This window comes from Brachypodium distachyon, chromosome 1 (assembly GCF_000005505.3).
Source record: "Brachypodium distachyon strain Bd21 chromosome 1, Brachypodium_distachyon_v3.0, whole genome shotgun sequence".
Lineage (NCBI taxonomy): Eukaryota > Viridiplantae > Streptophyta > Magnoliopsida > Poales > Poaceae > Brachypodium > Brachypodium distachyon.
The window spans coordinates 25,463,999-25,481,694 of record NC_016131.3 but is presented as its reverse complement, the minus strand read 5'-3'; the positions used below and the strand labels follow the sequence as shown (position 1 = coordinate 25,481,694).

The 17,696-nt window shown below is 44.8% G+C and overlaps 4 protein-coding genes across 5 annotated transcripts; 3 read left to right on the top strand and 1 right to left on the bottom strand.

Moving 5' to 3' along the window:
• Window positions 1–3,084: 3,084 nt before the first annotated feature.
• Window positions 3,085–7,526, bottom strand: LOC100845877 (serine/arginine-rich splicing factor SR45a). Its single transcript, XM_003563216.4, has 7 exons — window positions 7,385–7,526; window positions 7,260–7,279; window positions 5,551–5,697; window positions 4,671–4,773; window positions 4,437–4,586; window positions 3,875–3,920; window positions 3,085–3,709 (listed from the first exon to the last, which is right to left on the bottom strand). Exons 1-7 carry the CDS (start codon window positions 7,385–7,387, stop codon window positions 3,360–3,362), a joined length of 819 nt encoding a protein of 272 aa, XP_003563264.1. The 5' UTR covers window positions 7,388–7,526; the 3' UTR covers window positions 3,085–3,359.
• A 181-nt stretch (window positions 7,527–7,707) lies between these two features.
• LOC100845367 (DDB1- and CUL4-associated factor 8) lies at window positions 7,708–10,637 on the top strand. Of its 2 annotated transcripts, none has more exons than XM_024457183.1 (5): window positions 7,708–7,886; window positions 8,119–8,370; window positions 8,483–8,626; window positions 8,704–9,411; window positions 10,022–10,637. In XM_024457183.1, the coding sequence occupies exons 1-5, from the start codon at window positions 7,791–7,793 to the stop codon at window positions 10,217–10,219; spliced, it is 1,398 nt and encodes a 465-aa protein (XP_024312951.1). In that variant the 5' UTR covers window positions 7,708–7,790; the 3' UTR covers window positions 10,220–10,637. The 2 variants fall into 2 exon arrangements, with proteins under 2 accessions (XP_024312951.1, XP_003563262.1); XM_003563214.4 differs by having other exon boundaries at window positions 7,710–7,886; window positions 10,012–10,637.
• A 605-nt stretch (window positions 10,638–11,242) lies between these two features.
• Window positions 11,243–13,427, top strand: LOC100844750. Its single transcript, XM_003563212.3, has 4 exons — window positions 11,243–11,435; window positions 11,521–11,645; window positions 11,974–12,219; window positions 13,040–13,427. Exons 1-4 carry the CDS (start codon window positions 11,336–11,338, stop codon window positions 13,199–13,201), a joined length of 633 nt encoding a protein of 210 aa, XP_003563260.1. The 5' UTR covers window positions 11,243–11,335; the 3' UTR covers window positions 13,202–13,427.
• Window positions 13,428–14,105: 678 nt separating this feature from the next.
• Window positions 14,106–17,595, top strand: LOC100844441. Its single transcript, XM_003563211.4, has 6 exons — window positions 14,106–14,494; window positions 14,994–15,065; window positions 15,145–15,332; window positions 16,076–16,491; window positions 16,577–16,761; window positions 16,960–17,595. Exons 1-6 carry the CDS (start codon window positions 14,305–14,307, stop codon window positions 17,325–17,327), a joined length of 1,419 nt encoding a protein of 472 aa, XP_003563259.1. The 5' UTR covers window positions 14,106–14,304; the 3' UTR covers window positions 17,328–17,595.
• The last annotated feature ends 101 nt before the right edge of the window (window positions 17,596–17,696 follow it).

Genomic DNA, 17,696 nt, shown 5'->3' with positions numbered 1-17,696 from the left:
TTCATAATAATACGTACACGTGCATGCATGCACAGACACACGTACGGCAGGCAGATTGCTTGCTGTCTGTCTGTACGTACGTACGTACGTAGTTATATACCCGATGTACATGCATGTTTATCCGTACGTGCACATATACTACTCTGTATATTATTCATAGCAGGACCACGTACACTTAATTGTTCTTCGCTACGTATTATTCGGAACTGTATTGTCGACCGTGTATGTGTACGTGGTATAGCGTACGTATAGAACATGCTCTGGACAACTGTAGGTGTACAAGCTCACGATTATGCGTACGTACACGTTTTTGTACGTTTCTCCGTGCAGCTGCAGCTCCAGGTCGATCACGCGTGTACAGTACTGCGTGCTTGCAACTTTTTTTTCCCCCGACGATAGTACTTATACACGACTTGATAGCGTGAATTATTCGTCAGTTACTTTTTAGGTTAGCGGAGGTCAAGTGATTGATCAAACTCGGATTGAGTACAAAGTCTCGATCAGTATTTGGAGCTACTGAAAAGTCGTGTAAATCTCTCTAGATTTATAGATTCAGTATCTCGGAGATGCCGACAGAGACATGATATGTGCGTGTGATAGAAGTGAGAGTACGTTTGGACTGCATGTGTTTGTGAAATAAAATCTCGTGTCGTGCCGGTGAGATGCACACGTTTCGACCACCAAGATCGATGGCCGGCGCCATGCACGAAGAGGATTCGGTGAAGTAGTGCCGGTCACTGACGCGCGGGACCGGCCCCACTACGATCGGCTGCCCGTGATGGACGTGCATGCTGTACACGTCGTGATTTTGTTGCACGCATGTATACATGGTGTTGCCGTGCAATGCAGCTCGAGGGACGTTGCGTTGCATCGGGGACCGTGCGATGCATGATGCCCGAGGAAACGAACGGGAGCTATAGGAGGCTGGCTGCAGCACGACAAGCGCTAGACGCCACACGGCCCTTTGCTGCCTCGGGAGTCGTGAATCCAGACAACCCCGCTCCCCGGATCGTGGGCCCCGCTAGGCAGACTCAGGACAAGCAGCGGACGGACCATGCATGCATGCATGAATGCCATGGAGACTGGTTACGCCGAAAAGTCCTCTTTACCATGTATATATACGCGCTGATACGTCCATGCATGTATTAAATCCATTGACGCCATCTGTTCTAGAAAATGCATAAATGTGACATTTGCCAAAGGACAACACATTTCTTTTTCTGCACTCGCCGCCGGCGTGTGTGAAGTGTAAATATTGGAAAAACGTTGCTACCTACTTAACGGTCTTAAAAGTTGCCGGTCGAAGTCAGAAGACGTTGTAAAAAGACGTCGTCGTAGAGAATAAGCCGACGACATGGGGCTAGACGACCACCCTAGATCCTTTGCAGGCAGATCTGGGAAAATTTAACCTCGTACGGTTCGCAACCAAGTCGAAATTGGGTGAACCTCGCTGACCGGTGAATAAGCACCAAAAACACGAAAGCATAAGCTCATATACTCTTCAGAACAGCAGCGACCAGATGATCCCTCGTCCCTCCTCTACATCGTCGACCGAAATCGTAACGAGAAAAGTCAGAAAACCTTATTCTTATAACACACACATCATCGTCATATCTAACCACCGTAAGATATGTAACTAGATTAGGGACCGGTTCCCCCTCCCAAAGCCTTCCCATCCCTCTCTGGTTCCCCACAAATGTATTATTGTTGAAATAATGATGTAACTGGATCCTTAGTTAAATGAAAATATTGAAAATTAGCACTTTGGTTAGGTAACGGATCTGGTAAGAAAAGGACCACGTTCGAGATTGCACTCACAGTCACACATAAACCAAGGTGTGTACATTTGGCTAGCTAGCTTAGCTGTACGCAGGAGCCAGCAGGGCCTATGACCGTGGCTCATTCGCCTAGTATTATTACGATCCGTAAAACAAAATTCACCATCCCTAACTCCGACGAGCGAGTGAAAGACGGGTTGGATGGATCTGAATCATGGAGAGGGGATCGATCGGCAGAGCCATGAGGAGGAAGAAGATATGCCCTGCTCTCTGCTCAGGCGGCAGGCGGGAGACACATGGACGTCCTGCTCATATTGCTGCAGCTAGACACCACACCACTCTGCCTGTCTCTGTCTCTGCTCCCTCCAGCCCCATCTCCCAGTCCCCAGCCCTAGCCCCAGTATATGTAGTATCACGAGATACAAGTACGACATAGTACTACCACACATCGCCAACCCCCCTTGGCCTGGCTCCTGGGCCCACGAGCAGTAGCACTTCTCTTCTCTCTGTACAGTATTTTTTTAGATGCTTTCACAAAGAAACTTGTTGCTTTTGCAAGAAGATTACATGTAGAAAGAAAAATAATTCGTCTATATGATGAGAAGTTGCGTGTTCTTCAACGATAAGTGGATAACCATGCATGCATGTGACGCATGAAACGAGAAAGGGCAAATTTTCTTGTCCCATTTGATAAGAAGAGGTCACTAATTTTATTTTGTGTGTCTGTGTGTGACAAAACACAATATGCAAGCAACAGGGGCCAAATGGGACATCACTAGTTCGCTACCCTGCAGCAGCAGCATGATGTGGATCACCCCCACGATACACTGGGTACAAGCCCGGAATCTCTTCACTCTTTTTCTCCTGGCTTATCCCAATCAAATCCTCTCACCACCTTTTATTTCCACAGGAGAAAATAAAAAAGAAGAAGCTCATGGGCGCCTTTTGCATCAAATCAATCAACCAAAAAGTCCAAAGCTTAATGATGAGATGCCTACGGAGCAAGAAACAAGGGCATTCAACCCAACAAGTAATGAGATATGCCCACCAGAATCCCCGGAGCTCAGGACGCTACGATACTGTAGGCCAATAGCCTTTGTTTTGGCTTTGCCTTTGCCTCTCCCTACCATATGCTCTATATTCCAGGCACATGATCCCATCAACACCAACACTAGCAAGAATCTGCGATTCACAAGCTCCGGTCCTTGCCTCGCTCGTGTTGGCCCATCAGAGATATCATGAGGCACCATCATCATATATATACAAGGGGCACATCAAGGCATTTTGGCTCCTCACACGGTAGTACTCAATATTCATCAACTTCCTTTGTTTCTCACCTCTCAAGGAATCATTGTCGAATAACATGATTTCAAATAGTTTCAAGACTGGACGGATACAACATGTCCCGCGAGTCATTCTTACAATCATTGCAAGAGTCTACAAAGCTAGGTGACAGTACAACATTTGAAATTTGCAAATGTATTGTTCCAAGATAGTACAGCTATAACGATCTAACATCGTCGAGGGAAGCATGTCATCCAGCATGGCTTCAGGTCTCTACTCACATGAGCCGAGCAAACCTTACCTGTCGTAGCCACCACCGCCGGTTCGGCGGCCGTAGCCTCTTTCAGGCATCCGGTAAGGGGAATACGGCAACGATCTAGAACGTTCCCTTCTTGACCTACCACCATAAGGAGGAGGAGATCTCTGGGGGGAGTAACCTCGACCACCCCTACCATCGTAGTAGTCCCGAGCATCCCTGTGGGGGGAGTAGTCTCGGCTGTCCCTGTAGGGAGGGTAGTCTCGAGTGTCCCTGTAGGAGTACATGGGAGGTGGGGACCTCCGGTAGCTGTTGCCATAATACTCGTCACGACCATAGCCTCTGCGAAATCTCCCACCACGCTGCTGCTCTCTACGTTCATAGCGATGGCCTGTCCAAGAAAAATCGGCAAATTGTAAATAACAAGGCACATGTACACCATCATAAAGTACAAGAAATCCAGCAAAAAGAGAGTACCAAGACAAGATTTGACCGTATGCTGTAAATGTAACTGAATCTAACAATGTAGACCACAAACTATGGCTGCTTTTCATACCTAGGTAACTTCCAGGAGTTGGTGTCCTTGGGCGACCTCGGCGTGACTGAAATAATCAAAGCAACAGTCAGTTTGATGTCAGCTACCAAACTAAGATATGAAAATGAACTATCATGCTGGATTATGTAGGTAATTACAAGTTTCCCTTACGATCAGTTGGATACCCTGCAATAACGGACCAAGGAGGAAATATGTAATGAAGAGCACAAACTCCAACTAGCAGACATCCAACATTGCTATGCATATGTCACCACACATCTTGACTAATGAGTTGAAATGCCCGTTGATTAGTTGATGTGGTGTTGAAGGTGAATGCTCAGGTTTAGTTGAAAATTTGCTATGTTTAGTTGTTGTGAATCTCGTGTTGCATAGTAACCCTTTGGGCTGTCCATTGATCAAGCTGTATGAGCTAAAGTTGAAATGGATGAACTGAGCATCTTGATTGCTGCACTTAGCTTGCACAATCTCTTCTGAATCATAGCCAAAAAACCTCCAGGTCAACACACAGGAAATATAAGGTTGCATCTGAATCAACAACCCAAGTGGATGCACAACCAATTACCTTTTCAACCGTGATGTGTCGGCCTTGCAGTTCAGACTGGTTAAGATACTTGATACAGCGTTCAGCATCTTCAACAGTGTCCATGGTGATAAAAGCAAATCCACGCGAGACACGTGTGTGGGGTTCAAGAACAACATGGCAAGAAACCACCTAACAAACAGGAAATGTCATGACTTGGTACTCCAAAGAAACAAGAAAGCTACCAGCACTTTATATGAAGTCAAGATAACGGACCTTTCCTTCCTTGTTGAAGTAATCTTTAAGTTCCCTGTCAGTAACTTTAGAAGAAAGTCCAGTCACATACAGAGTATTTCCATGATTTCCAGCGTCAGGCTCCCTGGAATAAGAAACAGAATAAGCATGTATAGATTAGATTAGACGACGAATTGTTGCCTGTGAAAACATTAAGTGATATGTTAATAATTAGTTTTAAGCTTCTTTTTTTGAAGTACATCCCATGTCCAGGAAAAATTGTATGAGCACAGTATTCCATCTTATCTCCTTCATTTCAAATGTTGATATATCGAAATACTATGAAACATTTGGCTTAGTGAAATCCATAAACCACTTCATCTTACATGGGATGGAAGATATTCCATTTCCCTAGAAAGAGCTGTTGCAGTTTAAATACACTGTTCCATTTTATCTCCTTCATTGCAGACGTTGATATATTTACACACTAATGAAACACTAGGATTGGTGAAATTTATAAACCAATTTATCTTACACGGAAGATATTCCATTTCCCTAAAGAGCCGTTTAAGGTTTAAAATGCATTTTTCAAATATCAGTATCTCAAATCTTGATACAACAATTCAGTGATCTTTAACCATTACACAACTAGCTACTTACTATTATCATGTGGTTTTGTATATTCCAGCTATTATAATATGAGTTTCAACTATAACTAGTGTATAGAACCAGTATCGAATACTTCAACTACCCCCCACACTGTCAGTTGTGAACAAAACTCTAAACAGCAAGAACAAGTTGTATATGATACCATAAGAATGCATGATAGTATTTTGTTCAGTTCTTGGTGCGGAAAACAAAATTTGCGAAACAGATGTACTACATGCAAATATTAGCAAAAGGTTGAAAGAAGAATCCACACCTCTCAGGGCTTCTTGATCTTGACCTTGCCTGTGATCTAGGGTCAGGCGGCGGAGATCTAGACTGGGATTGAGCTGCAGGTGATCTTGATCTTGATTTTGTGCGTCCTTTGTAAGGAGATGGGGACCTTGAGGGCCTTGATGAGTACCTGCAAGTAAGAAATATCAGTAGACTGCGTTAAACATGAAGGCCCCTAATAATTCTGACAAGGATGTTAGTCCTTTTGTCTTTTTCATCTAGTAAAGCACATGTTTTGATATGGCCCAAGGGAGAAAGAGGCCATTCTATGTTCTGTGCCTAGCTCACCTACCGCATTAACAGGTTAACAGGCCAACCAAGAAAGCAACAAAATAAGCAGTCTAAAGTCTAAACTAACATACGAAACCAGTGTCGTAATGTGCTCAATACAAACCTCAAACCATAGCCAAATAACAAAGGAAAAGGAAATCCCTTGTTTACTGATAGGTAACTGATGAACAGAAAGAAAGGAAAAAGATGGGTGCCATACTATCGTTAAGTTACAAGAATGTTTTTTCCAAAAAATTTAAGTACAAATCAGTGCCACAAGTAAGACTCCGCTGATCAGAACAGAGAGCTTGACTGAAAGAACTTTGGATACATGGGTCTACATGTTTACCAGGTTAATTTGAGTGCATGCTAGATCAGAATTGAATTCGGCATAGCTTTCTAGCAGTCGAAACATCACATCACTATTGCTGGCTACGACTAAACACCAAGCATCGTCACCTTTCTATAGTATTTTACAGCTCTCATTGACATACTATTGAATATTACTTTCAGTTGCCTTAAAACTATGAATGACATATTAGGTATAAGTACTGTGTATAAGTAATAAACGGAATTACAATCATTTTTTGTATTCAATGGCCTTAGTCAACTGCTTATCTAATGAAATGTTAAGAGAAGAAATAACTACACGTATAAGCATACTATAAGAAATGGATAGAGGGAATAAAAAAAGTAAGGAACACAAGGCTCTGATCTAAATGCAGAGTTGCGAATAATCAGTTCATCCATCAGCATCCCATATATCTTAATCTGAATTTGCAAGCTCTATGAAACAGATCTGTTCGATTTCCATTTGAAACAAAACTAGCATAAGGCATAAGTATGCACATCCACTGCCCTGGCGGAGTTCGGTTCGGCTGCCAAGTCCTAACCTTAACGAAACATTTACTCCCCCCTTATACTCAAGTTTATTACTTATTAGTGCCACTAAAACTCCAATGTTTATTGGCAAAAGCAATGGTTGACCTATTTCCATGATGCGTGGAATAAACATCCACAGTTTGTACTTGTGCCAAACTCATCATTCTGCGGAATAACTAGTTAAGTTGAATACCGTGCATCTACCTATCACCAAAACATGAATTCTACTAAGAAACACTACCGTTGCAAGAGCTGCAAATCAATAGGGAAGCATCATCATCAACCTCACGATGTGCTACCGAGCTCGAAAAGCAAGCAAACATCCGAGATCCGGCCGCTACGCTGCCCACGTAACAACACAAGTCCTCGTACTATCCTCGTCACCGTGCACCTAACGCCACGACAAGCTAAGCGGCATCACTGGACACTGATCAGAGCCAGCGCGACCAACGGAGGAAACATCAAACCAGGCACCGGATCAGAGAGCGAGAGAGGATCGCCAAGAGGCGAATCCCGAGGAAAACCGGCGTCCGCCATTACCTCTTGCGCGGTGAGTCGGCCTGCGATAGAAGAGCAACACGCCCCCACAAAAAAAAGCGAACCGTCAGTACGGAGGTCAACGAAACAAGGAGTTCGGGAGGAGGAGGAGCGGGGAGAGGGCTTACCATGGTGCGGGAAGGCGGCGGCGGCGGAGCTCCCGTCGGTCGCGCGCGCAGGGGGTGGGGAGGGAGCTAGGGTTTGGCTGCGCTTCGCTCGCTCCGTCTCCGCTTCTTCCCGTGCGATGAATTTGCTCGAGCCGAAATGGGTTCCCTTCCGGCTTTGTGCTGCTGTCGGGAAGCAGCTGGGCTTTGCTGGGCCAGGACGCGCACGGGCCCAGGCTCAACCGGCCCACTGGAACTGGAAAACGTGCGGGGTTTTGGAACGTTCGTTTCGCGATGAACGGTCAGGATCCGGCTATGCATATAACCGCCATGAGCGCAAAGCAGAAGGTAAGAGCCGTGAGGGGGAAGAGAGAGGGGGCGGAACCGAGAAGAAACCCTCGCGGCGGCGGAGTAGGCGGCGGCGGCGATTATGCCGGCGGAGGGGACGAGGATGGCGGGGCTGTGGGAGCGGGAGGTCGGCCGCCTCCCGCCCAAGCGCTTCGCCAACGCCGTCATGGCCTCCAAGGTCCGTCGTCCAACCCCCCCTTCTCCCCTCTCTCCGGTCTCCACTCCTCTACTCTTCCCGTACCAGCGCCCTGAAATCGAGCAGGATTAGGCTGATTTAGTGCGGTTAACCTAGTTTGAGGGGTCTCTTGCGGTTGCTAAGTTCATCCAGGATCATTACCTTGTACTAGTAGTTTGTGAATTTTTTTTTCTTCCATGTAACCTTGGAGTTCTCTGCTTGGCTGGGTGTGCAGGACTTTGTGCAGTCTCTTAGTATCCACAAGAGGCTGCGGAAGCACAGGGGCTGTGTCAACACCATAAGCTTCAACAGCAGCGGGAGCTTGCTCCTGTCCGGGTCGGACGATCAGTACATCATGCTGTGGAACTGGGAAAAGGGGGAGCCGACCTTGAAGTTCTACACCGGCCACGATAACAATGTGCTGTATGCGCAGTTCATGCCCTTCTCGGATGATCGAAGCATTATCTCGTCTGGTGCCGATGGGCAGGTATAGAGCACGTCCAGGAGTTGCTTTCCGGGTACCTGAAAATTCATGCTTTCATGTTTAGCTTGGGGTTTTCTGTTGATGGTTTTGGTTATTTGTTCTGCCTGTGGAACAGGTGAGGCACTCGCAAATACAAGAAGGGGGGTGTGTCCTTACGCATAAGTTTGCTGAAATGGACTATGCGGTCCACAGGTTGGCTGTTCAGCCTGGAAATCCTCATACGTTCTTTAGCTGTGGGCAAGATGGTGCTGTGTGGTCTGTAAGTTGCTAATTTGCTTCCTTCTTTTTTAGTTATCGGTGTTGGATTCCTTTGATGCTGACTCTGTTTTCCTTCAGTTTGACGTACGGGAGAAAGAGGCCACTGAGCTCTTTAAATGTGGGGCGATTCATGATTCACCATTCTATGCCATCGATCTCTATTCTATTGCCGTCGACCCAAGAAATCCATGTTACTTTGCAGTTTCCGGATCTGATGAGTATGTAAGGTTATATGATACACGTAAGAGTTATCTCAACGGGGATTCTAAATTTGGTTGCCCGGTTGAGCACTTTTGCCCTCCGCATATGATTGCGGAAAACAAAGATGGAATAACTGGTTTGGCTTACTCCCAGACCGGGGAGCTACTGGCATCCTATAGTTATGAAAACATCTACATTTTCGAGAGAGAGCATGGGTTGCACTTCAACAATTTTGAGGTAGGCGAAAAACTCTTGATGGATGCGACTGTAGAATCCTCATTACTTTGTGGAGAGAAGAAGTTGCCTGTACCTCAGACTTTCGTCGGACACAAGAACATGAAGACCATTAAGGGTGTTAACTTCCTTGGTCCCAATTGTGACTATGTTACCTCTGGATCAGACTGTGGCAATGTATTTATTTGGAGAAAGAAGGATGGGGAGCTTATGCGTGTGATGAGAGGAGATAAACGGATTGTGAACTGTGTTGAACAGCATCCATCTGAGATTGTTATTGCAAGCAGTGGTATTGATTCGAGCATCAAGATTTGGGCACCTGGTGAAAGTGAAAACACCTCCGATGATGAGGTATGTTCTCTGTTTTATTCAAATTTTGTCTTTCTCGCACATTTCTTCGGATGCCCAACTTGTATATGTAATACTTGTGTATAAATAGTTAATTTGCTTGAGACATGTTCATGCTTTAATGTGTGCCCCCACTTTAAGAATTTAAAAGGCTGGTTCATTTGTTGCACTGTAACTTTGTAATATTAGACCTGGTCATGTTTTTGGAGTGATGCTAAAGAGGGAGGGGCCAATTGTACACATTAGAAAGGAAGTTGTGTGTATCCATGTATTTTAATTGACAGAATCGTTTCTGTTGAAGCAAGTACTGGTTGGTGCTGTGTTGGCAAAACAACTTTTTTTTTTATCATAACAACCACAAGGTCCAAGCTATGCAGATGTGTTGGTATTAGAATATCCTTGTTATATTTGTGGATTTTTTTTAGTCCATTGCTTACACTGTTGGAGATATCACTTGTTGTTGTCCTCCTTTAAGAGGTTGTTGGAACAGAGCTTAGATAAGAAAACTGTATTTTGTATCTGTGTTTTGTTACTGCTATATCCAGTGATATGATTATACAATTAGTAACTCAATTTTGACATGAATTTTGTTGATTTGTAAAGATTTTCACAGATCTTGATCTCTCCGGTAGCACAAGCGATTCTGATGGCCCTGATTACATGGATGAACCTATATTTTCCTATGGTTTTGATACCTCTGATGACGATGAAGATGTGGATGACATTGAAGGTGACGACGAAGAGTATGGGGAAGAAGAGACAACTGGAGATGGAAGTGAGGAAGATGATGAGGGCGGCAGCAAAGACATGAACGAGGGCGACGGCGAAGGCATGAATGAGGGCGACGATGAAGGCATGAATGATGACTGATGGGAGAGCCATTGTGGCGAGGATATAGATTGTGTTCTGCAATGAGGTCATTATTTGTCGCCTAGTTTCCTGAGAGCTGATCAATGATCATAGGACTCCTAACACTTCGAAGATGGGAGTGTGCTTGGATAGGTGGGGTGCAAATTAGTTCACTCTTTAGTGTTTCCTTTCTCTATGATAGCTTTTTTGTGTATATATTCTCTATTCTCTAGCACAGTTTTTTTTTCTGGTTCCGACTGATGTCCTCTAGGGAATGCCGTGCTGTAAATGGTTCTGAGAGCACTGCTAAATAGTGACTGACAATAGATGAACAATTGTGAGTAGAGGCCAATAGATTCAACTTATCTCATTTCTGATCACTTTTCTTGACAATAGGTCATTTGGAAGATGGGGATTATTTCTGCTTGCGGCGGAAATCGAACATTTCTTTAATGAAATCCCTGCATTTTAAACATGGTCCAAGCCTCCAAGGGCCTCTTCGGTCCACATGAATTTTGCAAGATTTATTTTCATGATTTCAGGCAGCGAACAGTTTGATTCCTACGGGAGGATCATATATTTCTTCTTTGGATTCCATAGGCGTCCAAGAACATAGGAAAATGCTTGTGCAAAACAGAGAACTAGAAAAGGCAAGAAAACATGACACAAAGCTGTTCAAAATTTTCACAAAAGTTCAACTAATACTCCTGCCATCTTAATGCTGAACAGTTCTTTTGCCCCAACAAGCAGGGAAAACAATTTATTAAAAATAAGTGTTCAACAAAAAAATCTGAAAATAAACTAGAAATAAATAAGGAGGTCAGGTAATTTGGGCAGGAATTGAAAACAGTTCTGAAAAAAAAAATCTCCAGGTTCATAAAAATCAGGTAATAACAAAGACTGACATCTCATGTTTGATGGTGGGGCCGGCCTGTGGTTAATCCTCACCCGCTCCTTCCGAAACGCATCTCTGTCTTTTTCTTTCCCTCTTCTTCACTTCTTCCTTCTCACCATTTGCCCGGGCCAAGGAGAAGGAGAAGAAAAAAAAAATCTGCTCCAATCTCCGCTAGCTGCTCCCATGGAGTCCGTCGCGATCGCCACCACCTCGCGCTTCTCACCACCCGCCCCGCTCCCCCGCCGCCGCAACGCCTTCGCCCCGGTCGCCGCCGCCTCCAAGCGTGCGTGCCCCCCCGCGCCTCTCGTCTCTTCTTCTGCTACTGCACCGGTGCTCATGCCAGCGTTTGTGTGTCCATGCGGTTGCAGGCCGGGATGGAGAAGGGGAGGAGTTCGCGTCGAGCGGCTCCAGGTCGAAGCCGTCGGGAGCCGGGCGTGAGGCGCCCGCCGGGGGCCTCGCGCCATACGGGCTCTCCCTCTCGCCCTTCTCCAAGGTACGGAACGGCGCGCCCGCCCCCGGTGGAGATCTCGTCGTCGGACGCCACGATCCGATGCGCCCTGCTCTGATTCGCTCGTGCTCCTTATTCCCCATCATGCGGTTTCTGTCTCTCTTTTTACGCGTCCACGGCGAAATTCATGCGATCTCGAATCATTTCTTGCCTCGATTCGATTCCAGTTCATGTTCCGGAGCAATAAGGCTCCGATCCAGTGCCTTTTCTTTTCTAATTGTTCGCATCTGTAATTTTCTTGCTTCGGCTGATAATGGGCCTGGTGATCAGGTTGGTTTCGTGCTCTCTGATCGGGTTGCTGTGGCATCTGCAGGACGCGGCCATGGGGCTGGTGATGAGCGCCGCGACGGGGAGCGGCTGGACGACGGGTTCGGGGATGGAGGGTCCACCCACGGCCGGTGCCGCGAATCGGCCGGAGGTCTCGACGCTGCCGTGGTCACTCTTCACAAAGTCCCCGAGGCGGCGGATGCGGGTGGCGTTCACCTGCAACGTCTGCGGGCAGCGCACCACGCGTGCCATCAACCCGCACGCCTACACAGACGGCACCGTGTTCGTTCAGGTATCGCTGGCTGCCTGGCTTGCTGCTGTTACTGTAATGTTGATTGTTGTATAACGATCCATGTTGAGCTGATCCTAACTCTGGTTTAAACAATTGGATTGAGATGCTCTTTGTTGTCTTTATTCGGTACAATGATAAGAGTTGATGAATATGCATACAGTAGTGTGGTCAACAATTGGTGCTTATTACCAGAGGACATGTTCTTGCACATAATTTGCTTTTGACATCAGTAATGTCGAACTTGAAGTAGGTTGCTAGACTGCTAGTCCATCTTGTACCAGAATGACATGATGTCGTTCCCCATAAGAAGATGGCCTGATAAGTGATAACTACACAGATAAGAATAGCAGGGTATGCTGTTTCAGCGTGGTAATAAATTCAGGTTAATGTTTTCCTTTACAAAAAAAATCAGCTTATTGCTTCAGTATAAGATCAAACAGTCCAGACGAGCGTGCAGTATGAGTTCAGTTCAGCAATAGGCAGGTATTAACCGCACAAACCTTTTACCTCCACTATCCCAAGGACCAAGGTACTGTATTGACATTACCATAGTGGCCCTTTTGCCCCCACAAACTCAAGCTTACTTATTTATTCAACTATCAGTGGTGTGTTATTGGGTTATTGTGGTTTTATTTATTTGATGCACTCAATGCATATTCTAAATTATTACCTCCAAATTATGTTTTTGCCCCCACAAGTTCTTCATTTTTGGATACATATTCATATCAATGATATCTTCATTTCTTTCCTGGCTCGTTACTCCTTTCCTGGATTATATCGAAGTGCATCTTGTCAAATTGTTGTGATTTTGTTGCATCAGTGCTGCGGTTGCAATGTATTCCACAAGCTGGTGGACAACCTGAACCTGTTCCATGAGATGAAGTGCTACGTCGGCCCAGACTTCCGATACGAGGGGGATGCTCCGTTCAACTACCTCGACGGTGACGAGGACGGCGAAGGCAACATCTTCCCAGTCCTCTAAGGAAGCAGCCTCTCTTGCTCCAGTACATGATAGTGTTCTAATTTGCGATCCCACAGTCAGCTGTATGTTAATAAACAGATCGTATGTTAATGTTGAAAAGGGTGCCTTTTCAGGTTTCATGTCCTGAACTTGCAATACTAGTATAATACAGATGTACATACATAGCGTACTTGTATTGGATAATAACATGATATGAAATTTCACGCGATTGTGCTTCTTGTGCCAAGTGGTGTTGTGGTGGTCTCTACTGTCTTGTAAACATGGTTTTCAGTAGATGTCTCTAATGTGATTCCGTAACGTTAGTGTGTGTGTGTGGTCACTGGATTCCATTGCTGTCTGTTGGCTGTTGCATTGAGTCCCTGGTACTTGCTTGAAAATGGCAAGCACAAAATTCAGCTGTGATGAGAAAAATTACACAGAAATCCCCATTTTCGGACTTACAGAAGGAGTTGCTTGAAAATGGCAAGCACAGATTCAGACTTCACACTCAAAAGCCTATCTAGAAAGTGCACATGTCTCTAATCGTAGCATAATAAGTACTCCCTACAATCCTAAATTTCTTTTAGTACAAATTTGAACTAAAACTGCGGCAAGAATTTAGTATCGGAGGGAGTATTAAGTCTGAGACACTTCTTATGGATCGAAAGGAGTAGTTGCTAAACCATTTTGAAGTTTGAAGATTTCCTGTCAAAAAAGTTTGAAGATAGGGAGGAAAAAAAAGGTCAGGTTCCTTGCAAAAAAAAAAGGTCAGGTTGGCCCAACGAGAAAATAAACAAAATCTGGTTAATTAAAGGCATGAATTTCGCCTGAAACCATTCGAATTTTATATAAAATTTCCCATTTTTCCAAACGAGGCTGGTCAGTAGTGAGATTTCAAAAGATAAAGGTGAAGAAATTCAGAAAATCAACTCGCTTCTTTCTTGCTCCCCCACTGCAGCGTGCATCGCTTCCCTTCTCAGATTCCGCATTGCTCCCCCTCCGATAATTCCAAGAGGAGGAGATCCCGGCGGCGCCGCCCAAGCCCTAAATCCCCGGCCGGGATCCCACCGGCCACTGCCCACAGGAGGGGAGTTGGAGGAGGCGGCGGAGAGAGAGAGAGAGCAATGGGGAGGCGAAGCAGAGGCGGGGACGCGGCGGCGGCGGCGGCGGCGAAGGGGGAGGGGATGCGGGTGGTGTGGCGGAAGGGGGCGGTGCGGCTCGTCTTCGTCTCGGCCATCGCGTGGGCGCTGCTCGTCCTCCTCTCCCTCGCCTTCCACCTCTGGTCCTGCACCTCCTCCGTCTCCTTCCTCTCAGGTCACGCTCCGTCTCTACTCCTCTCTCTCTCAGTCTATCCCTACTGCGTCTACACAATCACCACGCGGCTCGTAGCTGCCATGTTTCGTGCTCCAATTTGTCGTTAATCACTCGACGATGTGTCAGTATCGTGTTGCTATCCGCGTGCATTGGTTTGGGATGGAAATTGGAATGGAAGAGCCCAATGCTTTCGAGTAATCGCACGATCAACTTCTGTAGCTCCTCCACATGTGCATCAATAGTGGCTTCACATAGATTTTCTTGATTTCAAAGGTATTGGTAGTACTGTGACTGCAAGTTGCAGCCAATTACCCTATGTATCCCCTTCACATGTGCATTAGCGGCCTCTATCATGATGCTGTGCTAGAGCTTCTCTTCTATTTATTTGAACCGCATTCTGAAGTTAAACTTATCTCGGTCTTTTTGTTAGGACTGCCTATGAGGATCCTTTTGTGTCATACTGACATGGTTTGCTAATTTTTTTTCTCCATCTGTGCAGCTCTTTGTAAAACTGACAGTAAAGTTCTCCAGGTGTTGGACTCGATGGAAGTCTCATCGAAACCGCTCCACCGTAAGATTCATGACTAACCATTTTTTAATTCTAAAATTCCCTCTTCCATGATCTAAACGTCAGTTCCTTCATTTTACAGGTTGCTCGATACCTGTTGCAGATGATCCAGATGCTGTTGTGATTCCAAAGAGAACTCCCAACGCAATCGTAAAGAAGCTGTCATATATAACAGTTGACAAGCAGGACAAAGATTCTCCGCCATTGTTCGGAGGACGTCAAAACTGGAAACAGAGGGAGGAAAGCTTTAAACTGAATGCTACCATGAAGGTAATCGGTCATCTTTGTCATGTGTATATGATTCTATCTTATTAACTCCTAATATATAGAGTTTTTATTTGTTACCAAAGAGAGATGATGACGGGGAAAATGGCTATACTTTCTTTAATTCAGTATATTTGAACTAAAATACGTACAGGCTTATCCTGACTTCTAAATTAGTGGGTCTGCTATTACAGCTACATGCTGTAACACAGGAATTACCCCACAGGGTAGTCTAATTTTTAATTGAAAAACTACATTGTGAATGCTTGAATTTTGATGTTTCACCATGCACTTGTGCATATGTGCCATCTTACAAGCTTTAACAGACAAGTCATACATGATGTGTAAGCTGGGCTGGAAACATCGTTATGCTCACAGTTTACCTGAAACTTTGTCAGAGTTTGCTTGCTACAAAAGATACAATAAATTCTGGGAAATGTATGCAAATGATGAGGTTGTTGTATGCGCATTATTTACTCATTGGGTTCTTATTTGATTCTTCAAGCAAGTACATTGTAGAAGAATAGAGTTACTACAATCTGTACTTAAGTGGGAACGGTGGAGTTTTACAACATAAAATAGCAGTTGCAATTTAATAATTGTGTCTAAAGCTACTGTACATTGTTCTTCATAAGGAATAGCTTACTCCCACCACTTATCTACTTCCCGTACTCCAGTTACTAATGGTCTGTTTTTATTCAATAAACTTTCTTCCTAGTGGATGGTGATGGTTTGTGTTATACGCTCAGGTGCACTGTGGATTTATGAAGAACAGTGGGGCAGACATGGATGATGTTGATGTGGAGTACATACAGAAATGCAAATTTGTGGTTGCCTCCGGTATTTTTGATGGTTATGACATTCCCCATCAGCCATCAAATATCAGCCTTCGCTCTCAAAAGTTGTTCTGCTTCTTGATGGTGGTAGATGAGGTATCCCTTGATTTTATTGAGAAAAACGTCACTGTCAAAGTTGATAGTGCAGGTGGGAAATGGGTTGGTATATGGCGACTCGTAACTTTACACCGCCTTCCGTTTGATGAACCTAGAAGGAACGGAAAAGTACCAAAGATATTGACGCATAGACTATTTCCTCGAGCTTGGTATAGTATTTGGATTGATGGAAAAATGGAGCTGATGGTTGATCCACTGCTTATTCTTGAAAGGTTGATTTTTTATCTGCAACCTCAAACAAATTCTTTTCTTTTGCTGTTGGCCTGAAACTGATTCAACAGGGAAAATTCTTTGCAGATATCTCTGGCGAGGAAAGTATACATTTGCAGTAGCTGTCCATAAGCATCATAGGAGCATATATGAGGAGGGTGATGCAATCAAAAGGAGGAAGCGATATGCTCGGCCTTTGGTTGATCTTCAGATGAAGATATACTATCATGAGGGGATGGAGCCTTGGGACGCAAATAAAAGGATGCCTAGTGGTGAGTGGAATTACTTTTTCTCCACTAAGTTTTTTTAGGTAACACCAAGGTAGATGCTCATCTGGAGCTGTTAAGCAAAATCTTGGATACAAAGCTCATTGTTTATGAAATAACTGATGCATTACCTCTTGTGTATTTCTGCTGTGCTACCATGGTTCATCAATTCTCAATGTTGATTAAACAAGCTGTGATGTGCAGATATTCCAGAGGGAGCGGTGCTGATCAGGGAGCACACAACGATAGCTGATCTGTTCAGCTGTCTCTGGTTCAATGAAGTCAATCTTTTCACGCCTCGTGATCAGCTCAGCTTTGGCTACGTGGTTTATCGGCTTGGAGACACTCTTAGATTCTTCATGTTCCCCAACTGCGAGTACAACTCATTGTTCATCTTGCACAGACACACAAGAGAGCACTCATCAAAAGTCGAGTGGGCTAAAACAATCGATGAGATTGTGAAGAAGGGGTTGAAGGAGAGCCGGGGAGGATTAGGATTGTGGACTCCGTATCCCGCAGACCTCAGCTCTGTCGAACTCCCTGCTGTAAAAAGAACTTCACAGGCAGGCTAGGTTGCACCAAACGTTAGATCACGATTCTTTGGTTGTGCAGAGTAGAACACTCTTTTTTTGGTGGTGTGATCAGATGATATTCTGTAACTTCCTGTAGATTGTGCTAAAGATGAAATAGGGATGCACTAATGGTTAGTATTTGGTGCTCTCTGACTTCCAGTACCATGCCAAATTCTATGACGAAGCTGTAACTACATGTAAAAAAACTGATGGAATGGATCAGGATCATGTTGTTTTTGTATTTGGAAGTTACCAAACATCAGATTCAGATTCAGGTTGCCTTAAGTATCGAGATTGTATAAATATTGTTTCTGAATGCGTGTCACTGGCAACTGAATATTAATATGATTGGATAAACACATTCCTCCC